This window comes from Phyllobates terribilis, unplaced genomic scaffold (assembly GCF_046119375.1).
Source record: "Phyllobates terribilis strain yellow unplaced genomic scaffold, ASM4611937v1 Scaffold_12__6_contigs__length_324123572, whole genome shotgun sequence".
Lineage (NCBI taxonomy): Eukaryota > Metazoa > Chordata > Amphibia > Anura > Dendrobatidae > Phyllobates > Phyllobates terribilis.
In genome coordinates, this window is record NW_027362772.1 from 45,555,926 (window position 1) to 45,572,220 (window position 16,295).

At 42.5% G+C, this 16,295-nt stretch overlaps 1 protein-coding gene across 1 annotated transcript in view; it reads right to left on the bottom strand.

Annotated features, from left to right (window-relative positions):
• Window positions 1-2,034: 2,034 nt before the first annotated feature.
• Window positions 2,035-16,295, bottom strand: part of LOC141173030 (formyl peptide receptor-related sequence 3-like) — a 109,017-nt gene continuing 94,756 nt past the window's right edge. The window contains exon 2 of the mRNA XM_073657659.1: window positions 2,035-3,355. Within this exon, the coding sequence (XP_073513760.1) occupies window positions 2,262-3,305 (1,044 nt within the window). The 5' untranslated portion in view covers window positions 3,306-3,355 and the 3' untranslated portion in view covers window positions 2,035-2,261. The remainder of the gene's footprint in view (window positions 3,356-16,295) is intronic.

Consider the following 16,295-nt stretch of genomic DNA (forward strand, 5'->3'; position numbering starts at 1 on the left):
ATCCAGTTATGATTTTGGTGCACGAACAGTTATCGAACATAACCTCGAACAGCCGAATTTTTCTCAAATTGTTCGTGTTCGCCGAACGGCTCGAACACCGCCCAAAACAGCTCGAACTTGAGATTGGCGAACAGTTCGAGTAGAACAACGCTCATCTCTAGTCGTAAATCAGCTAACAAGAGTGGACTTACAAGCTCACTGTTAAAATCAGCTTTCTAATAGATTCTCAGCTAACCAATTCTGCAGCTAGAAATATGCAGGGAAGCAAAGAACCTGTAAAAGGATAAGGTACAAAATATTTAATGAAAGTCAGTTTTAAATATTTACATAGCTGAAAATATATGTTTTCCAGTTAAAAAACAAGAACAAAATATTACTATTTTGAATAAGTTGAAAACCATGACATAGACAAGTGCAATGTCATTTTGTTAACAATTTGTATTTTATATAAACAAAATTAATATACAGTACAGACCAAAAGTTTGGACACACCTTCTCATTTAAAGATTTTTCTGTATTTTCATGACCATGAAAATCGTACATTCACACTGAAGGCATCAAAACTATGAATTAACACATGTGGAATTATATACTTAACAAAAAAGTGTGAAACAACTTAAAATATGTCTTATATTCTAGGTTCTCAAAAAGTAGCCACCTTTTGCTTTGATGACTGCTTTGCACACTCTTGGCATTCTCTTGATGAGCTTCAAGAGGTAGTCACCGGAAATGGTTTTCACTTTACAGGTGTGCCCTGTCAGGATTAATAAGTGGGATTTCTTGCCTTATAAATGGGGTTGGGACCAACAGTTGTGTTGTGCAGAAGGCAGGTGGATACACAGCTGATAGTCCTACTGAATAGACTGTTAGAATTTGTATTATGGCAAGAAAAAAGAAGCTAAGTAAAGAAAAACGAGTGGCCATCATTACTTTAAGAAATGAAGGTCAGTCAGTCTGAAAAATTGGGCAAACTTTGAAAGTGTCCCCAAGTGCAGTTGCAAAAACGATCAAGCGCTACAAAGAAACTGGCTCACATGAGGACCGCCCCAGGAAAGGAAGACCAAGAGTCACCTCTGCTTCTGAGAATAAGTTTATCCGAGTCACCAGCCTCAGAAATCGCAGGTTAACAGCAGCTCAGATTAGAGACCAGGTCAATGCCACACAGAGTTCTATCAGCAGATTCATCTCTACAACAACTGTTAAGAGGAGACTTTATGCAGCAGGCCTTCATGGTAAAGTAGCTGCTAGGAAACCACTGCTAAGGACAGGCAACAAGCAGAAGAGACTTGTTTGGGCTAAAGAACACAAGGAATGGACATTATACAAGTGGAAATCTGTGCTTTGATCTGATGAGTCCAAATTTGAGATCTTTGGGTCCAACCACCGTGCCTTTGTGCGACGCAGAAAAGGTGAACGGATGGAATCTACATGCCTGGTTCCCACCGTGAAGCATGGAGGAGGAGGTGTGATGGTGTGGGAGTGCTTTGCTGGTGACACTGTTGGGAATTTATTCAAAATTGAAGGCATACTGAACCAGCATGGCTACCACAGCATCTTGCAGCGGCATGCTATTCCATCCGTTTTGCGTTTAGTTGCACCACCATTTATTTTTCAACAGGACAATGACCCCAAACACACCTCCAGGCTGTGTAAGGGCTATTTGACCAAGAAGGAGAGTGATGGGGTGCTACGCCGGATGACCTGGCCTCCACAGTCTCCAGACCTGAACCCAATCAAGATGGTTTGGGGTAAGCTGGACCGCAGAGTGAAGGCAAAAGGGCCAACAAGTGCTAAGCATCTCTGGGAACTCCTTCAAGATTGTTGGAGACCATTTCCGGTGACTACGTCTTGAAGCTCATCAAGAGAATGCCAAGAGTGTGCAAAGCAGTCATCAAAGCAAAAGGTGGCTACTTTGAAGAACCTAGAATATAAGACATATTTTCAGTTGTTTCACACTTTTTTGTTAACTATATAATTCCACATGTGTTAATTCATCGTTCTGATGACTTCAGTGTGAATGTACAATTTTCAGAGTCATGAAAATACAGAAAAATCTTTAAATGAGAAGGTGTGTCCAAACTTTTGGTCTGTACTGTATATTTGATTCTTACATATTGATAAGTGTTTTAACTTAGGCTACTCTGTTGTTAAATTTATCTAATTCAGCTTTTTTATTTTTGATAAATGACTAATAAAAAGAAAAAAACAGAAAAAAAACCCTTTAGCAATAACTTAACAGTCTATATTTGATCCAGTTCATGCTACTGTATGACTTCTTGTTTGTCCTCTGTATGTGCACTTGTAAGAGCTATACTTCCTTCTTGTTTCTCGCAGTCTTCCTTCTCCTCGTCTTCTATAAACGCCTTCTCAAGCGTAGCCTGGAATGAGCCGCAACATTTTTCCTTGAAATCTCGACCAATGAAGACGTAGAGGATGGGGTTAATGCAAGAATTCATGATTATTAGGAGCATTGCGATAAAACCTCCATAATAAATTACATGAAAATGAGTCCAAATGGATGAAAATATTATATAAAAGGAAAACAAGTAACTTGGAAACCAACAGATAAAGAAGGCAATGATGATGGCCACGATGGTTTTCAAAGGCTTAGAAGATGTGAAGATGCGTTTCCTTCTCATGTGCAAGACAATGACAGTGTAACAGGAGACAATGATAATAAAAGGTAAAAGAAAGTAGAAAACAAAGCTAAAAACTGTCTTGTTTATGGAAATTAAACTAGCTATGTCAAACATGCAAAACGTTTCATCATAATTGTTTAACGTGTCTTGATATGTTATGAAGGGTGTAGCCAGGGCCAATGAAAATATCCAAATAATCAGGGCAATGATGAAAGCCAATCTTGGCCTCCGGTGGTTATGACACCATACCGGGAACATGACACAGATGCATCGGTCTACACTGATGACCGTGAGCTGGAGGACACTGACTGACGTGTTAAGATAAAAAAGTAGTGGCATTAGCATGCACAAAAATTTTGACCAATTTGATAATAAAATTTGTGAAATGTACACAGGAAACGTTAATGCAAAGAAGAAATCAGCGATGGCCAAGCTGAGGAACCACACGACGTTGACTGTCTTTTTCATCCTGAAGAAGCCGAACCAAATGACAAGACCATTTCCAATCATTCCCAACAAACAAAACACTGAGCAGATCACCACAAAGCAAATGCCCTGAGTAATAATGGCATTTTCTTCATCTCTTCTTGTATTGTTTTTATAATAATATGTATATTCTGAATCGATGGTATTTTCCAGGGAAGTGAAATATGTTACATTCTCCATTATTTTTTTCTGTGTTATATCTGTCAGGAATATTTTCTTGTATTTCTTTTCTGGAAAGTTAAATAAAAAAAATATATATATAAATGAAATGTGTAATATTGTATGACTGTAGCTTTCTGCTCTCACTACCCTATTAGAAAATTCTAGGATATTAGTTGACTCAAATAGAGTTTGGAAAAAAATGATTGAGAAAATTATTTGCAAAAAAATAAAAATCTGTCTAATTATTTTCTCCTCTCCCCCAATTTAATTTTGTTGACTCATCATTAACTTTTAACTGTGAAAGTGCAAACAAGTTGTTTAATTGGAAGTAACCAAATCAGGACCAAACTCATAAGTGCTGGCCTTATCTTTCTCATTATTACTTCAGTTAGGATTAAACAGTTGTAAATTTTCCTAAAATACCATAACTGACCATATGTAAGGCTGTAGAAAAAAATAAGTAATGGATTCGACCCAAAACCAAATCGCAAGGGAGCATGCAGATCTCTAGTGCAGTAAAGACTCTTTTTGTTTATCTATTAATTTATGTCCCCCTTTTTGATCAACAGGTTTACTATGTGCACATTATATACAGTTGCCTCTTATTTATCAATCATTGATTTCCTTGTATCACATATCACTTTGTTCCATACCATTGGGTTTTATCATATATATCATGCCTACTTGATTATTATTATTTACATGAATTAGATAACTTGTCTATACACATAGAAACACTTCTCCCTTTTATTGATCAATAGGTTTACTAGGTTCACATTAAATATTGCTGCTTTTTTATACATTACTTATCTTCTTGTAGCACAAGTCACTTTATTCTTACCAGCAGGCTTTATTGAAATACACACGTGGCCAAAATAGTTGGTACTCCTCGTTTAATGAAAGAAAACCCCACAATGGTCACAGAAATAACTTGAATCTGACAAAAGTAATAATAAATTAAAAATCTTTGAAACAGAACAAATGAAAGTCAGACATTCCTTTTCTGCTTCCACAGAATTTAAAAAAGAATTAAACTCATGAAATAGGCGTGGACAGAAATGATAGAACTCTTCTTAACTTAATATTTTGTTGAACAACCTTTTGAGGCAATCACTGCAATCAAACGATTCCTGTAACTGTCAATGAGACTTCTGCATCTCTCGACAGGTATTTTGGCCCACTCCTCATGAGCAAACTGCTCCAGCTGTCTCGATTTTGAAGGTTGCCTTTTCCAGACGGCATATTTCAGCTCTTTCCAAACATGCTCAATAGGATTTAGGTCAGGGCTCATAGAAGGCCACTTCACAATAGTCCAATGTTTTCCTCTTAGCCATTTTTGGGTGTTTTTAACTGTGTATTTTGGGTCATTATCCTGTTGCAAGACCCATGACCTGCGACTGAGACCAAGCTTTCTGACACTGGGCAGCACATTTCTCTCTAGAATCCCGTGATAGTTTTGAGATTTTATTGTACCCTGCCCAGATCCAAGACACACTGTGCCAGATACAGCACAGCAGCCCCAGAACATAACAGAGCCTCCTCCATGTTTAACAGTAGGGACAGTGTTCTTTTCTTGATATGCTTCATTTTTCGATCTGTGTACATAGAGCTGATGTGCCTTGCCAAAAACTTCCATTTTTGTCTCATCCATCCATAGGACATTCTCCCAGAAGCTTTGTGGCTTGTCAACATGTAATTTGGAAAATTCCAGTCTGGCTTTTTTATGATTTTTTTATCAATGGTGTTCTCTTTGGTCATCTCCATGAAGTCCACTTTAGATCAAACAATGACGGAAGGTGCGATCTGACACTGATGTTCCTTGAGCTTGAACTTCATCTTTAATCTCTTTAATCCTGGGCTCTTTTGTTACCATTTGTATTATCTGTCTCTTTCATTTGTCATCAATTTTCCTCCTGTGGCCACGTCCAGGGAGGTTGGTACAGTCTCATGGATCTTAAATTTCTGAATAAAATGTGCAACTGTAGTCACAGGAACATCAAGCTGCTTGGAGATGGTCTTATAACCTTTACCTTTAACATTCTTGTCAATAATTTTCTTTATAATCTCCTGAGACAACTCTTTCCTTTGCTTCCTCTGGTCCATGTTGAGTGTGGTACACACCATGTCATCAAACAGCACAGTGAGTATCTGTAGCCTTATATACAGGCCACTGACTGATTACAAGATTGTAGACACCTGTGATGTTAATTAGTGGACACAATTTGATTTAACATGTCCATTTTGTCACATTATTTTCAGGGGTACCATCATTTCTGTCCAGGCCTATTTCATGAGTTTAATTTTTTTTTAAATTTTGTGGAAGCAGGTTTAAATATATGTTAAATTCACCAAACATTAGCCCCAAAATTCATAAGGCCGTAAAGCACAAATAATGAATAAACCAAAAAGAGTGCTTTACAAACAAAGCTAGTATCTTAAAAGTCAGTAAATTTTATTTAGAAAAATAAATACAAGACATAATAAAAACACATAAAAAAGTGGAAAAAAACCACTGGTGAAACTGAAGGATGAGGGACGAAGCATTTCAGTGTGAAACGCGCGTCGGGTGTGGTGGGTCCCTGGAGTCCTTACTGAGCTAATTTATGTGCTGATGATATTGTACATCTGCTGGCTTTGCATATATGTCTGCATAATTATACCCTTTCTTCTTGGTACACTGTTGCCTTTTTATTATATTACATGCCATGATGTTATGTTGGGCATTAATAATCATGCACATATTTGATGCCTTATAGATATAGTTATATATTTAACCTCTGAGTATTTATGCAGCTATTATAATATTTAATATCTTACCATTAGCACATTAGAGACTGTTATTACCACCCGGGTGCTCCCACCAAGGTTTCACCAGTGTTTTTTCTCACTTTTTTATGTGCTTTTATTATAGCTTGTATTTATTTCTCTAAATAAAACTTAGTGACCTTTAAGATACTGGCCTTGCTTGTAAAGCTTTCTTTTTGGCTTGTTTATATATTTAGACATATTCATACAATAACATATATTTTCTTTAATACTTTGCTAAATTTCTTCATGACTCTGTGGTATGTTACTTGCTTCATTCACATTTATGGTAACCTTCCTCATCATGTATTTTAAGCTTTGTGTGTCATCTCTTTCCCTTAAACCATTCTAATCTACTTTGATTGAATTAAATGTAATAAAATAATAACAATAATTTTTATTTCTATAATGCCAAAATATTCCACAGCACTTTATATTTTAGACAATATTGATCAGTTATAATTAGCATCTGTAGAGCGAAACTTTTTCCTATTTTTTAAGAAAGCAAAAAGGAATTTTTTGCTTTTGATTTCTCCAAATGGATCCAAATGTGTAATTTCCAAAAATGTGCAGCCTTTCTTTCAGATTAATTTTGCATTGACTTCCTTTATAATAAAACATTTTCCTGTGTCAGGTTTTTTTTTCCTGAGCAAAAGCATAAAGCTCTTCATTGTCGCCTAAAGTGAAATTAACACCAATGTTTTGGACCATAAATATGCATACTAAAATTATACACTTTGAATATATTGATTCCAAGGACAATAATGTAGGTTTTTTATGTGTTTGGGTTGATTCTACTTTTTTTGGAGGGGATGATGAGGATTAAACATTTTCAAAAGTGTACATGGTGTGTATGATGCTCTACGTGTACAAAAAAATTAAAACAGTATCTGTTCCCCAATATAACAAACTTAAATGGGTGGAAATTATCCAAATTACAAAATCCAGCTCTGATGTAACCTAACAATGAGTTTTTGGAGGAAAGTCTACACTTAACCTACCTTTTGCCAAAGGGACACTACAAACAGATAGTGAAGAAGCCCTTTAAGAGACCAAAGAATGACAAATGAATGCGGTGTTACATTTAGAAAGACCCTGCCCATGTATCAGGTTGTTGCCGCAGTTCATCGTTTCCTATTCCATTTTGAGCTCTCAGTTTGAGGTTTCATTGACCCAACAGAGCAGATGATTCTTTTTTTCACTTAGTGTCTAAACTTAATAGTTTCAAATTATTTAGTCAGTTACATTCCTATTAAGGCTACCAACATTTCTTAAAGCCATGTGCAACATAGAAATATTACATATATATTAGATCTGTAGTTCGATTTCTTAATCTTTTCTGAGAACACTCTATCTTTAGAAATATTTCCACATTACTAACATCTGCTCCAAATCTTTCTTGTCAGACTTTTATGGTAACTGCTTCCTTTTTTATCTATGTGAGTAAATGTGCTCGACACTACTCAGTACTCACCCGAGCATCATGGTGCTCGACAAGCTGAGTATTTCCGGGTTGCTCTGGTGGGAACTCGGGTCCCCGCCCTGCATGTTTAGCACTCTTTAGATAGCCAATGAACATGCAGTAATTGCTTGCCATGCACTGTAATGCTGTAGCCATGTTGGTTGTGGCATTACAGTGATTGGCTCTCCGCACAGCGTCATCAGGTCTATATAAGAACAGGCTCCACTATGCTTATCACAGTCTACCCCAGAAACAGGCAGAGTAAGAAGAGATTTGCTTGTTTATAGTTAGTATAGATATTCCACAACATATATATATATATATATATATATATATATATCCATCTGAACTAACAGTCCTTCTGAGGACTAATCCAGCTGCATATATTCAGTGGTGATAGCAGGAGTTAGGCAAAAAGTAACCGCCGCTACTTTCTCATATACTGAGGATGATGCATTGAGGATCTCAGGCTCTACTCTTGATATTGCTTTTTTTTAATAAACCAACGGTTGACATGTTGAAAAGGAAGTGGAAAAATGAAGAAAGGAGATTGATTTCTCTTGATTTACATGTGGCCACGCTGATTGAATACCACAAAGCACATTGGATTCCACGTGGATTGCATCCACATTTACGACCTACACTATTACCAAATAATGCATAGTTTTGTGTCAAGTTTGAATTGATTTCAAACAAATATTCATTTGATATAATGCTCCTCAATATTTAATTTCTGAGAGAGGAAATGGAGGTAGTGAGGAGAAGTATTTGTGAACAGGAAAAGCAGTTGTTTGAGCAGATGACAGCACAGGAGTGGAATACAATGAAGTCTAAATTAGAAGAAAATCTGGTTACATTTCTGAATGATATTGAACAAATGAAACGCATGAAATGGTTTCTTGATTCTGAAGACAATAGATAGGGCTGTGTGTTTAACTGGCAATGCTCTAATTATGCACCATCAAAGAAAGGTAACTTTATACAGCGAAGATGACGCAGACCGCAAAATAGGAATCTACGGGAGCTTGGTTTTACTACAGCATATTCGGAATCAACAGTCAATCAATGACTCCAATTTGGGTCCTTCTTCTTCCAGTCATTTTTTGGAGAAAAAGAAAGGAGACTTAACCACAGGTCAAGGAAGCACCGGATAGGAGGCTGTAAACATAGGAGGAAAAGGAGAACCATGGGAGCAGAGAACAACATGTCAAACTTCGAAGGCACGAGATGTGGAGGGCAAACAGAAGAACAGATGGACCATGGAAGGTTGGTAGTAAACATTTTGTCTATTACATTGACTGATGTGGAATTAAGAGTTTTGTCCAAAGGCTTCACATTTTTCCCAACCAATTTATTTGACTGGTTTCAGATTGAATGTGAGCTACAGTGCTTCTTTAGAAAATTATGGTTGGCTACAGTTTTTGGAGAGTCGGATAACCAGGTTATGACTTCTGTGGAGAGTCCAGTCTCCTTACTCACGTTACTGGACATTGGCCTATATAACATAAGCCAATTTCAGCCACCATCCAATAATCATTTTGTAGAATCCTATATACAATTGTTGAAAAGGGATATTAATAATCCGAGAGGGAGAAGGGATCTGAGACCTAAGCAGAATATGACGACATTAGAATGATGAGACTTGTTAGATCTTGGTAATAATAAAAAAATACCTTTTAAGTCTGCCAACAAGGGAGGAGCAGTGGTTGTTATGGACATGGAAAAATACAAAGAAGAGATTCTACGACAGCTGGATGATCTAATGTTTTATGAGAAATTATCCTGTAATCCCACCCCTCGATTTCAAACCGAGTTACAGCTTCTAGTCAGTGACTCCTTAAACAATGGACTCATTGACCCGAAGCTGTCTGAATATAATTGTTGAGCATCCAGTAATACCAGTCCTGTATGTATTGAGAAGCAAAAAGTGAGAGTGATGACTATGTATGAGTGAACATTTCAATGTTCATTTCGGAAAAGTTTGCCGAACAAATTGATATTCGCTGAATTTATTCGCTGAATGTGCGTCGAACATTTCCGAATCTCATAGGAGTCAAAGGGGGACCAAAAAAATGCATAAACAACACCTAGAAATAGGACCAAAAGCTGCTAAAACACATCAAATTAGGTGTAGACACCAGTGAAGTGCCATCAATTGACCCAGAGGACAAGTACTATAATTATTGTTACTGTGACAGCGACAATTTTTCAGTTGCACTTTACATGTCATAAGTGGTCACCGACTGGTATAACAGGAGAGAGGACCCTGCCTGCGAGGGCGCACTGTCACGGGCATGGTTTGTGGAATCACTGTGCCATGGACCCCGGAGAGCATGGAGGGGCGTGACTAAGTGAGCACCGGACTGTTCACTAGAGCCTCTGATGTTGAGGTTTGATTTCGCTCCCGATGAACGCCAGGTGCCACTCCAGGACAGTCCAATGGTCGTGCAGCAGCTGGACCCAGTAGTACAGACTAAATGGTGCAGCAGGCAGAGTCTGTATCTGAGTGCAGCAGGCAGAGACTGTATCAAAGTGCAGTAGGCAGAGTCTGTATCAGAGTGCAGAAAGCAGAGTCTGCATCAGAGTGCTGCAGGCAGAGTCTGTATCAGGAGTGCAGCAGGCAGAGTCTGTATCAGAGTGCAGCAGGCAGAATCTGTATCAGAGTGCAGCAGGCATAGTCTGTATCAAGAGTGCAGCAGGCAGACTCTGTATCAGGAGTGCAGCAGGCAAAGTCTCAATCAGGAGTGCAGCAGGCAGAGTCTGTATCCGGAGTGCAGCAGGCAGAGTCTGTATCAGGAGTGCAGCAAGGACTGGAACGCAACCTTAGACTGCAGAACAGGAAGGTTCTACTACAGCCAACCCAATAGATTGAGACTCAATCTGGATTCCTCTCATTTAAAAAATTAGTGGCAGATGCCAGCAAAGTGGCATCAATTTCACTACTGTACAAATAGTGTAAATAAGACCCACAACTCTTCCGGTACTGCCAACCCAGGAGATCAAGACCTAACCAGTAGTGTTCACATTGCCCTAAATGAGGGCCTAACACCACCAAAGTGGCATCAGTGTCATCAGGCTACAAGTAGTTTAACGTAGATCCATACCTGTCCCTCTACAGCCAACCCAGGAGATGCAGAGTCAATCGGAAGTGTTTACATTTAAAAAATAGGGCCTAAGACCACCATTTCTATGGCCAACAGATTGGAGATAGTGCAGTTCAACTTCTTAGCTTTTACGTGACCACAACAGCGGGATTGAGGACTGGCTAAGATGAACCGGAAAAACTGGTGGAGCGTGAGTGAGGTGCAGATGTTACGGTGGATTGAGAAACATGCGGTGTGCTCGGTGAAACAAGCACAGCAGGTGTGTTCCCTTCCGTTACAGCTTACGGGCTGTCACTCAGCCTGACTGGAGTGGGTAAAGAACCGGAGTATCTGCGATTTGAGACCTGTGTTACACAACTTGGCACAGTAACAGAGGAGGAGTAAAAAGCAGCGGATGCGTTTGATGGGGCTGCTGATGGTTGTTGAGGTGCGCTGGTCAGCGCGGTAAGATTCCCGGCGTAAAGAATGTTGTTTGAGCATGTAATAGGAGCACTCTCTTGCGTTCCATACAAACAGGAAGTAGCTGCGCGTTCGGTTCTCACACCGGATGCGGCGCTAAACCAGCCACATGGAGTTTTGTGTCTTGGTTTGGAAGGGAAAAGAAATGTGTGATCCACATGCTTACAAGGGGGCGTATACAGGTAAGCTGCAAATATTAATTAAGTATGCGTACCTTAGGGTATATAAATGGAGCCTGCCCTACATCCCATTCTCTGCAGATTAGGACAGAGTGAAGGGACCCATGTTTACTTCAAGCACCTAGCACTTTAGTACCTGGATCCAAGTTAGTCCCCTGAATATTCTACTTAAATGAAACACGTAGGGACAATCAAATGGGAAAGTGCAAGGTCTCCATACAGTGCTAGCTGTGGACTGCCTTTTTGAGGGCGGGAGTTTTGTGGGGTTAGTTTGAAAGTGAGCCAGAAGGGACCAATAGGGCCAGCTTATGTCCCCATCACATGTTAAGAAGGAACCTCTGGACATTTACCTCGTGCCTTTGGAAATAAGAAAGATTGGGTGAAAGAATTCCATTTTTTCTTCCTATGAATTTCGATTTATGTGCGGGGTCTGCACTCAGACTACACATTGTACAATCGTTTTTGTATGTCTTTTTTTACATCATGGACTTGGTAGGTAGTGTTGAGCCACCCCCGTAGTGTTCGAGTTCGGTTCGGTTCGTCGAACACCCGTGTGTTCGCCGAACTGTTCGTCGAACTGTTCGTCGAACACCTTCGAACACCGATAAAACCAATGGCAGGCAAACAAAAACACATAGAAACACATAGAAAACACCTTCAAAGGTGTCCAAAAGCTGACAAACTGCTCAGAAGACACAACTAACACATGGAAAAGTGACAAGTACATATAGTCATGCGAAAAGAAAAGAGGTGGAGGAGTAAAAGGAGGGGGAGACACAGATATAGGCATGTCATGCCCTTCTAAAATCCAAAAAGTGAGAAGCCGAGACGGCCAGTCCGCTCCTGCCCGTGCCACCTCCGTGTCGCCGGGTTTGTGCCAGAGCCGCGGTGAACCCTGACGGCCAGCCCCCCTCTCCCAATACTGGTGCCTGTCCGCTGGTGGGTCGAGAGAGCCCCCCTGTGGTGGAGGCAGCTCTAAGCTTTTTAATTTAAATTGTCCCTCTAATTTGAATGAATACACTTTAAATCCATTTACAAGGATCTATTGGAGGGCAAGTCTCATGCCAGCAGCCGCGTAATTCCAGCTCCAGTAGCGTCCACTAAAGCTGCTGCAGTTAAAAAGCTTTTATAAGGATCGAGCTCGGCTGTCCACCGCAAGGCATCCTAGTGCCAGTCCCAGCCCCTATGCCTTGGGGTGCCTCCTGATGCTCTTCACTAAGTATCCCGTGGTCCCGAAGCATTTCCTTTGAAAAAATTAAGTGTCCAAACTACAGGTGGTGTAGCTTGCTTAACAGCCGGGATAATCCGCTGACTAGCAGACACTGCTACTAGGCACAAAGTATTTCCTGGGCTAGATGCAGTTAAAAATTTGTAAGTAGATACTCTCGTTGGATGCTGAGAAAGCATTCCATAGAGTCTCCTGGCACGCCATATATGATTCTCTTAAAAAGCTTGGGGTAGGGGTCTAGGGGACCCTTTTATAGCCAAAATCACGGCCCTGTATCACAATACGTCACCTAGGCTGAAGATAAATGGAACTGTAGCACCGAGGGCTCGGTTGCTACAGACGTATTGCACCTCACCCAGAGGTGTGATATCTCACTCTCAGATAAGGATGGAGTGTGGATCAGGACCCGACACCTGCATGCATTACACCACATTGCCGTGGGGCAGGGCGACCAATATGCCCCTGAGATGGGCACGACAGTCCCTGTCCCTGGCTGGAGTGGGGGGAGGGAACACTGAGGAAGGGGAACCCTGCAGTGCAGGAGCAGGGAGGAAGCAGTTCCTGGGTGCATTGAGAAGGGAGTATAAAAGGTGGGCACCATCTTAGTTCAGTGCAGAGAAGTCTGAGCAGAAGTGGCAGGGAGCAGGGGCTCTGCATGAGCTCTGCTCCGGAGGCGGACCTAGTAACAGAGGCCCAGGCCTGCAAGAGGGAGAAGGAAGGAAGAGGAGCGGAGAAGGCTCCAGGAACGAGGAATGAAGGGATCCCAGGGGTGCGGACGGGCGAGTCGCCACCGCACGCCCGAATCCACCTGCGTGGAGGGGTCAGGCCAAAGGGGGAGACCGGTCCCCGAACTAGTGGAGGCAGGAAACGACCCTCAGCTAGAAACCAGAGGCTCTGACATTTTATGTGGCGCAGCCCCTTGCTCCACCCGCTAGGAAGGCACCACATAGGGTCAGGGAAACTGGCGCCAAGTTTACCAAGAGGAGGCCCGAGGCAGCCGGACAGAAGTGTTGGTAAGAAAGGCCAGACAAAGGACACACAAAGGGGGTCCTGTGAAGCGCTCCAAAGTTATCTGGGAGTTGTCTGAGCCCCTCACCTGGTGAGCACAGTACGACGTGGGCAGCCGTTACCTGCAGACGTGGTCTGGATAATAAGAACTGTGAGTAAAGGCCCTGAACTGCATCACTGACTCCGTGTCGTTACTGCTGCTGCCCTGCACCATCACCCCCATCCTCCGCATACACTGCCCTGAGGCTATACTCCTCCCGTGGGGAGTTATGCTACGCTCTGCTGCACCCACAACACCAGCCTTAGCGGTCTGCCCTGTAGCGGCGGTTCACTCTGACCGCAATCCACGGGTGGCGTAGTCGGACATTTAAACATCAAAACCACATAAATAGTTCCGCCACTGGTTTGACCGCCCTGAGCCACGGAACTGGATCGCCGCCACGAAGACTACAACCACCAGCATCCACCAAAAAGGGTCCGGCTCCGGGTGTCCCAAGGCCCAGGGGGTGCGTCAGAACATTTTCATCACCTTTCACAATCACCAATGGGACAAGGCAGGGATGTCCTCTGTCCCCTCTCTTATACATCCTAGTGACGGAGCACCTGCTCTCATCAATTCGCCATAACCCCAATATTAGGTGGATTGAGGTGGGAGGCACCGAGTACAAGTGCTCTCTATTTGCTGATGATGTCCTAGTATATATCACTCAATCACATATATCCATCCCTGCTGTTATGGCTGAAATAGATCACTTTGTTACATGGTAAAATTTTAAAATCAATGCAGCGAAGTCTGAGGCCCTCGATGTCTCCCTCCCTAAATCCATATAGGATTCCATCCAGTCCAACTTTCCCTTTGCCTGGCCCTCACAGGGTATCAAATACTTAGGAATTCCTATTCATAGAGACCTCTCCCATCTATGTTATCTTAATTTTGGGCCCTTTATTGAACAATTCCATACAGACCACGGTTGGCAAGTTGGAACTGTGAGATTCACTACGTGCACCACTGGTATTTTGTGGAAAAGCACATGTAAGATTCTGCAACAGTCTCTGCTGATACTCCTGCATGCGTGCATCCCTTTCTATGGCAGGAATAATTTCTGCAAATTTACTTTTGTACCGGGGATCTAACAGTGTGGCAACCCAGTAGTCAGGATTATTTCTAATTCTCACAATTCGAGGGTCATGTTGCAGGTAGTGCAGCAAGAAGGCACTCATGTGTGTTGCGCATCCAGGAGCACCAAGTCCCTTTTGTGTTGGTGGCGAGGTAACAATCATGCTTCCTTCCTCTGTCCTCTCCCCCCAACCTCGCACAACAGAAATGTGATCAAGGTCTCCCTCATCTGATGAGTCTTCCATCAGTTCGTCCTCCACTTCTTCCTGGGCTCCTGCACCTTCCTCACTAGTTTGGCTGCTACCATGCGCCCTGGTAAAATCATCTCCCCCACCCTCACATGCCTGCCGCCCTGGTGCTGCCGACCGTCTGGACCTTGCAGATGTTAGCCCTTCCGCATACAACTCCTCCTCCTCTACTTCCTCCACCTCCTCTTGTGCCACCACCTGACTCCGAATTCTGTTTAACATGTGCTCCAGCATGTAAATCACCGGAATAGTCATGCTGATAATGGCATCGTCAGCACTAAACATCTTCGTCGCCATTTCAAAACTGTGCAGAAGGGTGCATAGGTCCCTGATCTGAGACCACTCCTCCAGCGTGATTTGCCCCACCTCTGAATCTCGTTGGCCCAGGCTATACGTCAGAACGTATTGCACCAGGGCTTGTCGGTGCTGCCACAGTCGCTGCAACATGTGCAGAGTTGAATTCCACCGGGTAGGCACATCGCATTTTAGCCGGTGAAGTGGCAGGCCCAACGACTTCTGTAGAGATGTAAGTCGCTGAGCTGCGGGATGCGAACGGCGGAAGTGAGCACACAGCGACCGTGCCCTCTGCAGAAGGCCATCTAGTCTGGGATAGTGGGCTAAAAATTGCTGGACAACCAGGTTCAACACGTGAGCCATACAAGGCACGTGTGTGACATTGCCCCGGCGAAGGGCCGCACCCAGGTTTGCAGCATTGTCGCACACGGCCTTCCCTGGTTTCAGGTCCAGTGGAGACAACCATTCATGAAATTTGTTCTCCAGAGCTGACCACAACTCCTCAGCTGTGTGACTCACATTTCCCAGACATTTCAATGTAAAAACCGCCTGATGACGTTGAGCCCTACTGCCAGCATAGTAAGGAGGTGTGCAGGATCCCTTCTGCGCAGTTAGAAAGCTTGTGGCATGACCAGACAGGCTTTGGGTGCAGGTGGAAGACCGAGAGGAGGTTGAGGAGGCAGAAGCAGTGGAGGAAAAATGACATAAAGAGGATTGACGCACAACTCGTGGGGACGGCAAGACTTGGACAGCAGCCCCTTGTCCTGCTGTCACCATAGTTACCCAGTGCCCAGTCAGCGACATGTAACGCCCCTGTCCATGCCTACTCGTCCAAGTGTCTGTGGTGAAATGCACCCTGTCACACACAGAGTTTCTCAAAGAAGCGGTGATGTTGTGTGCGACATGCTGGTGGAGCGCAGGCACACCTTTCTTTGAGAAGTAGTGCCGACTGGGCATCTGGTACTGGGGCACTGCGACGGACATAAGGTCTCGAAAATACTCTGTGTCCACCAGGCGGAAAGGCAGCATTTCTGTAGCCAAGAGCTTGCAGATGGTGAAATTCAACCTCTTAGCTTTCTCATGGCTAGGAGGAAATGGTCTTTT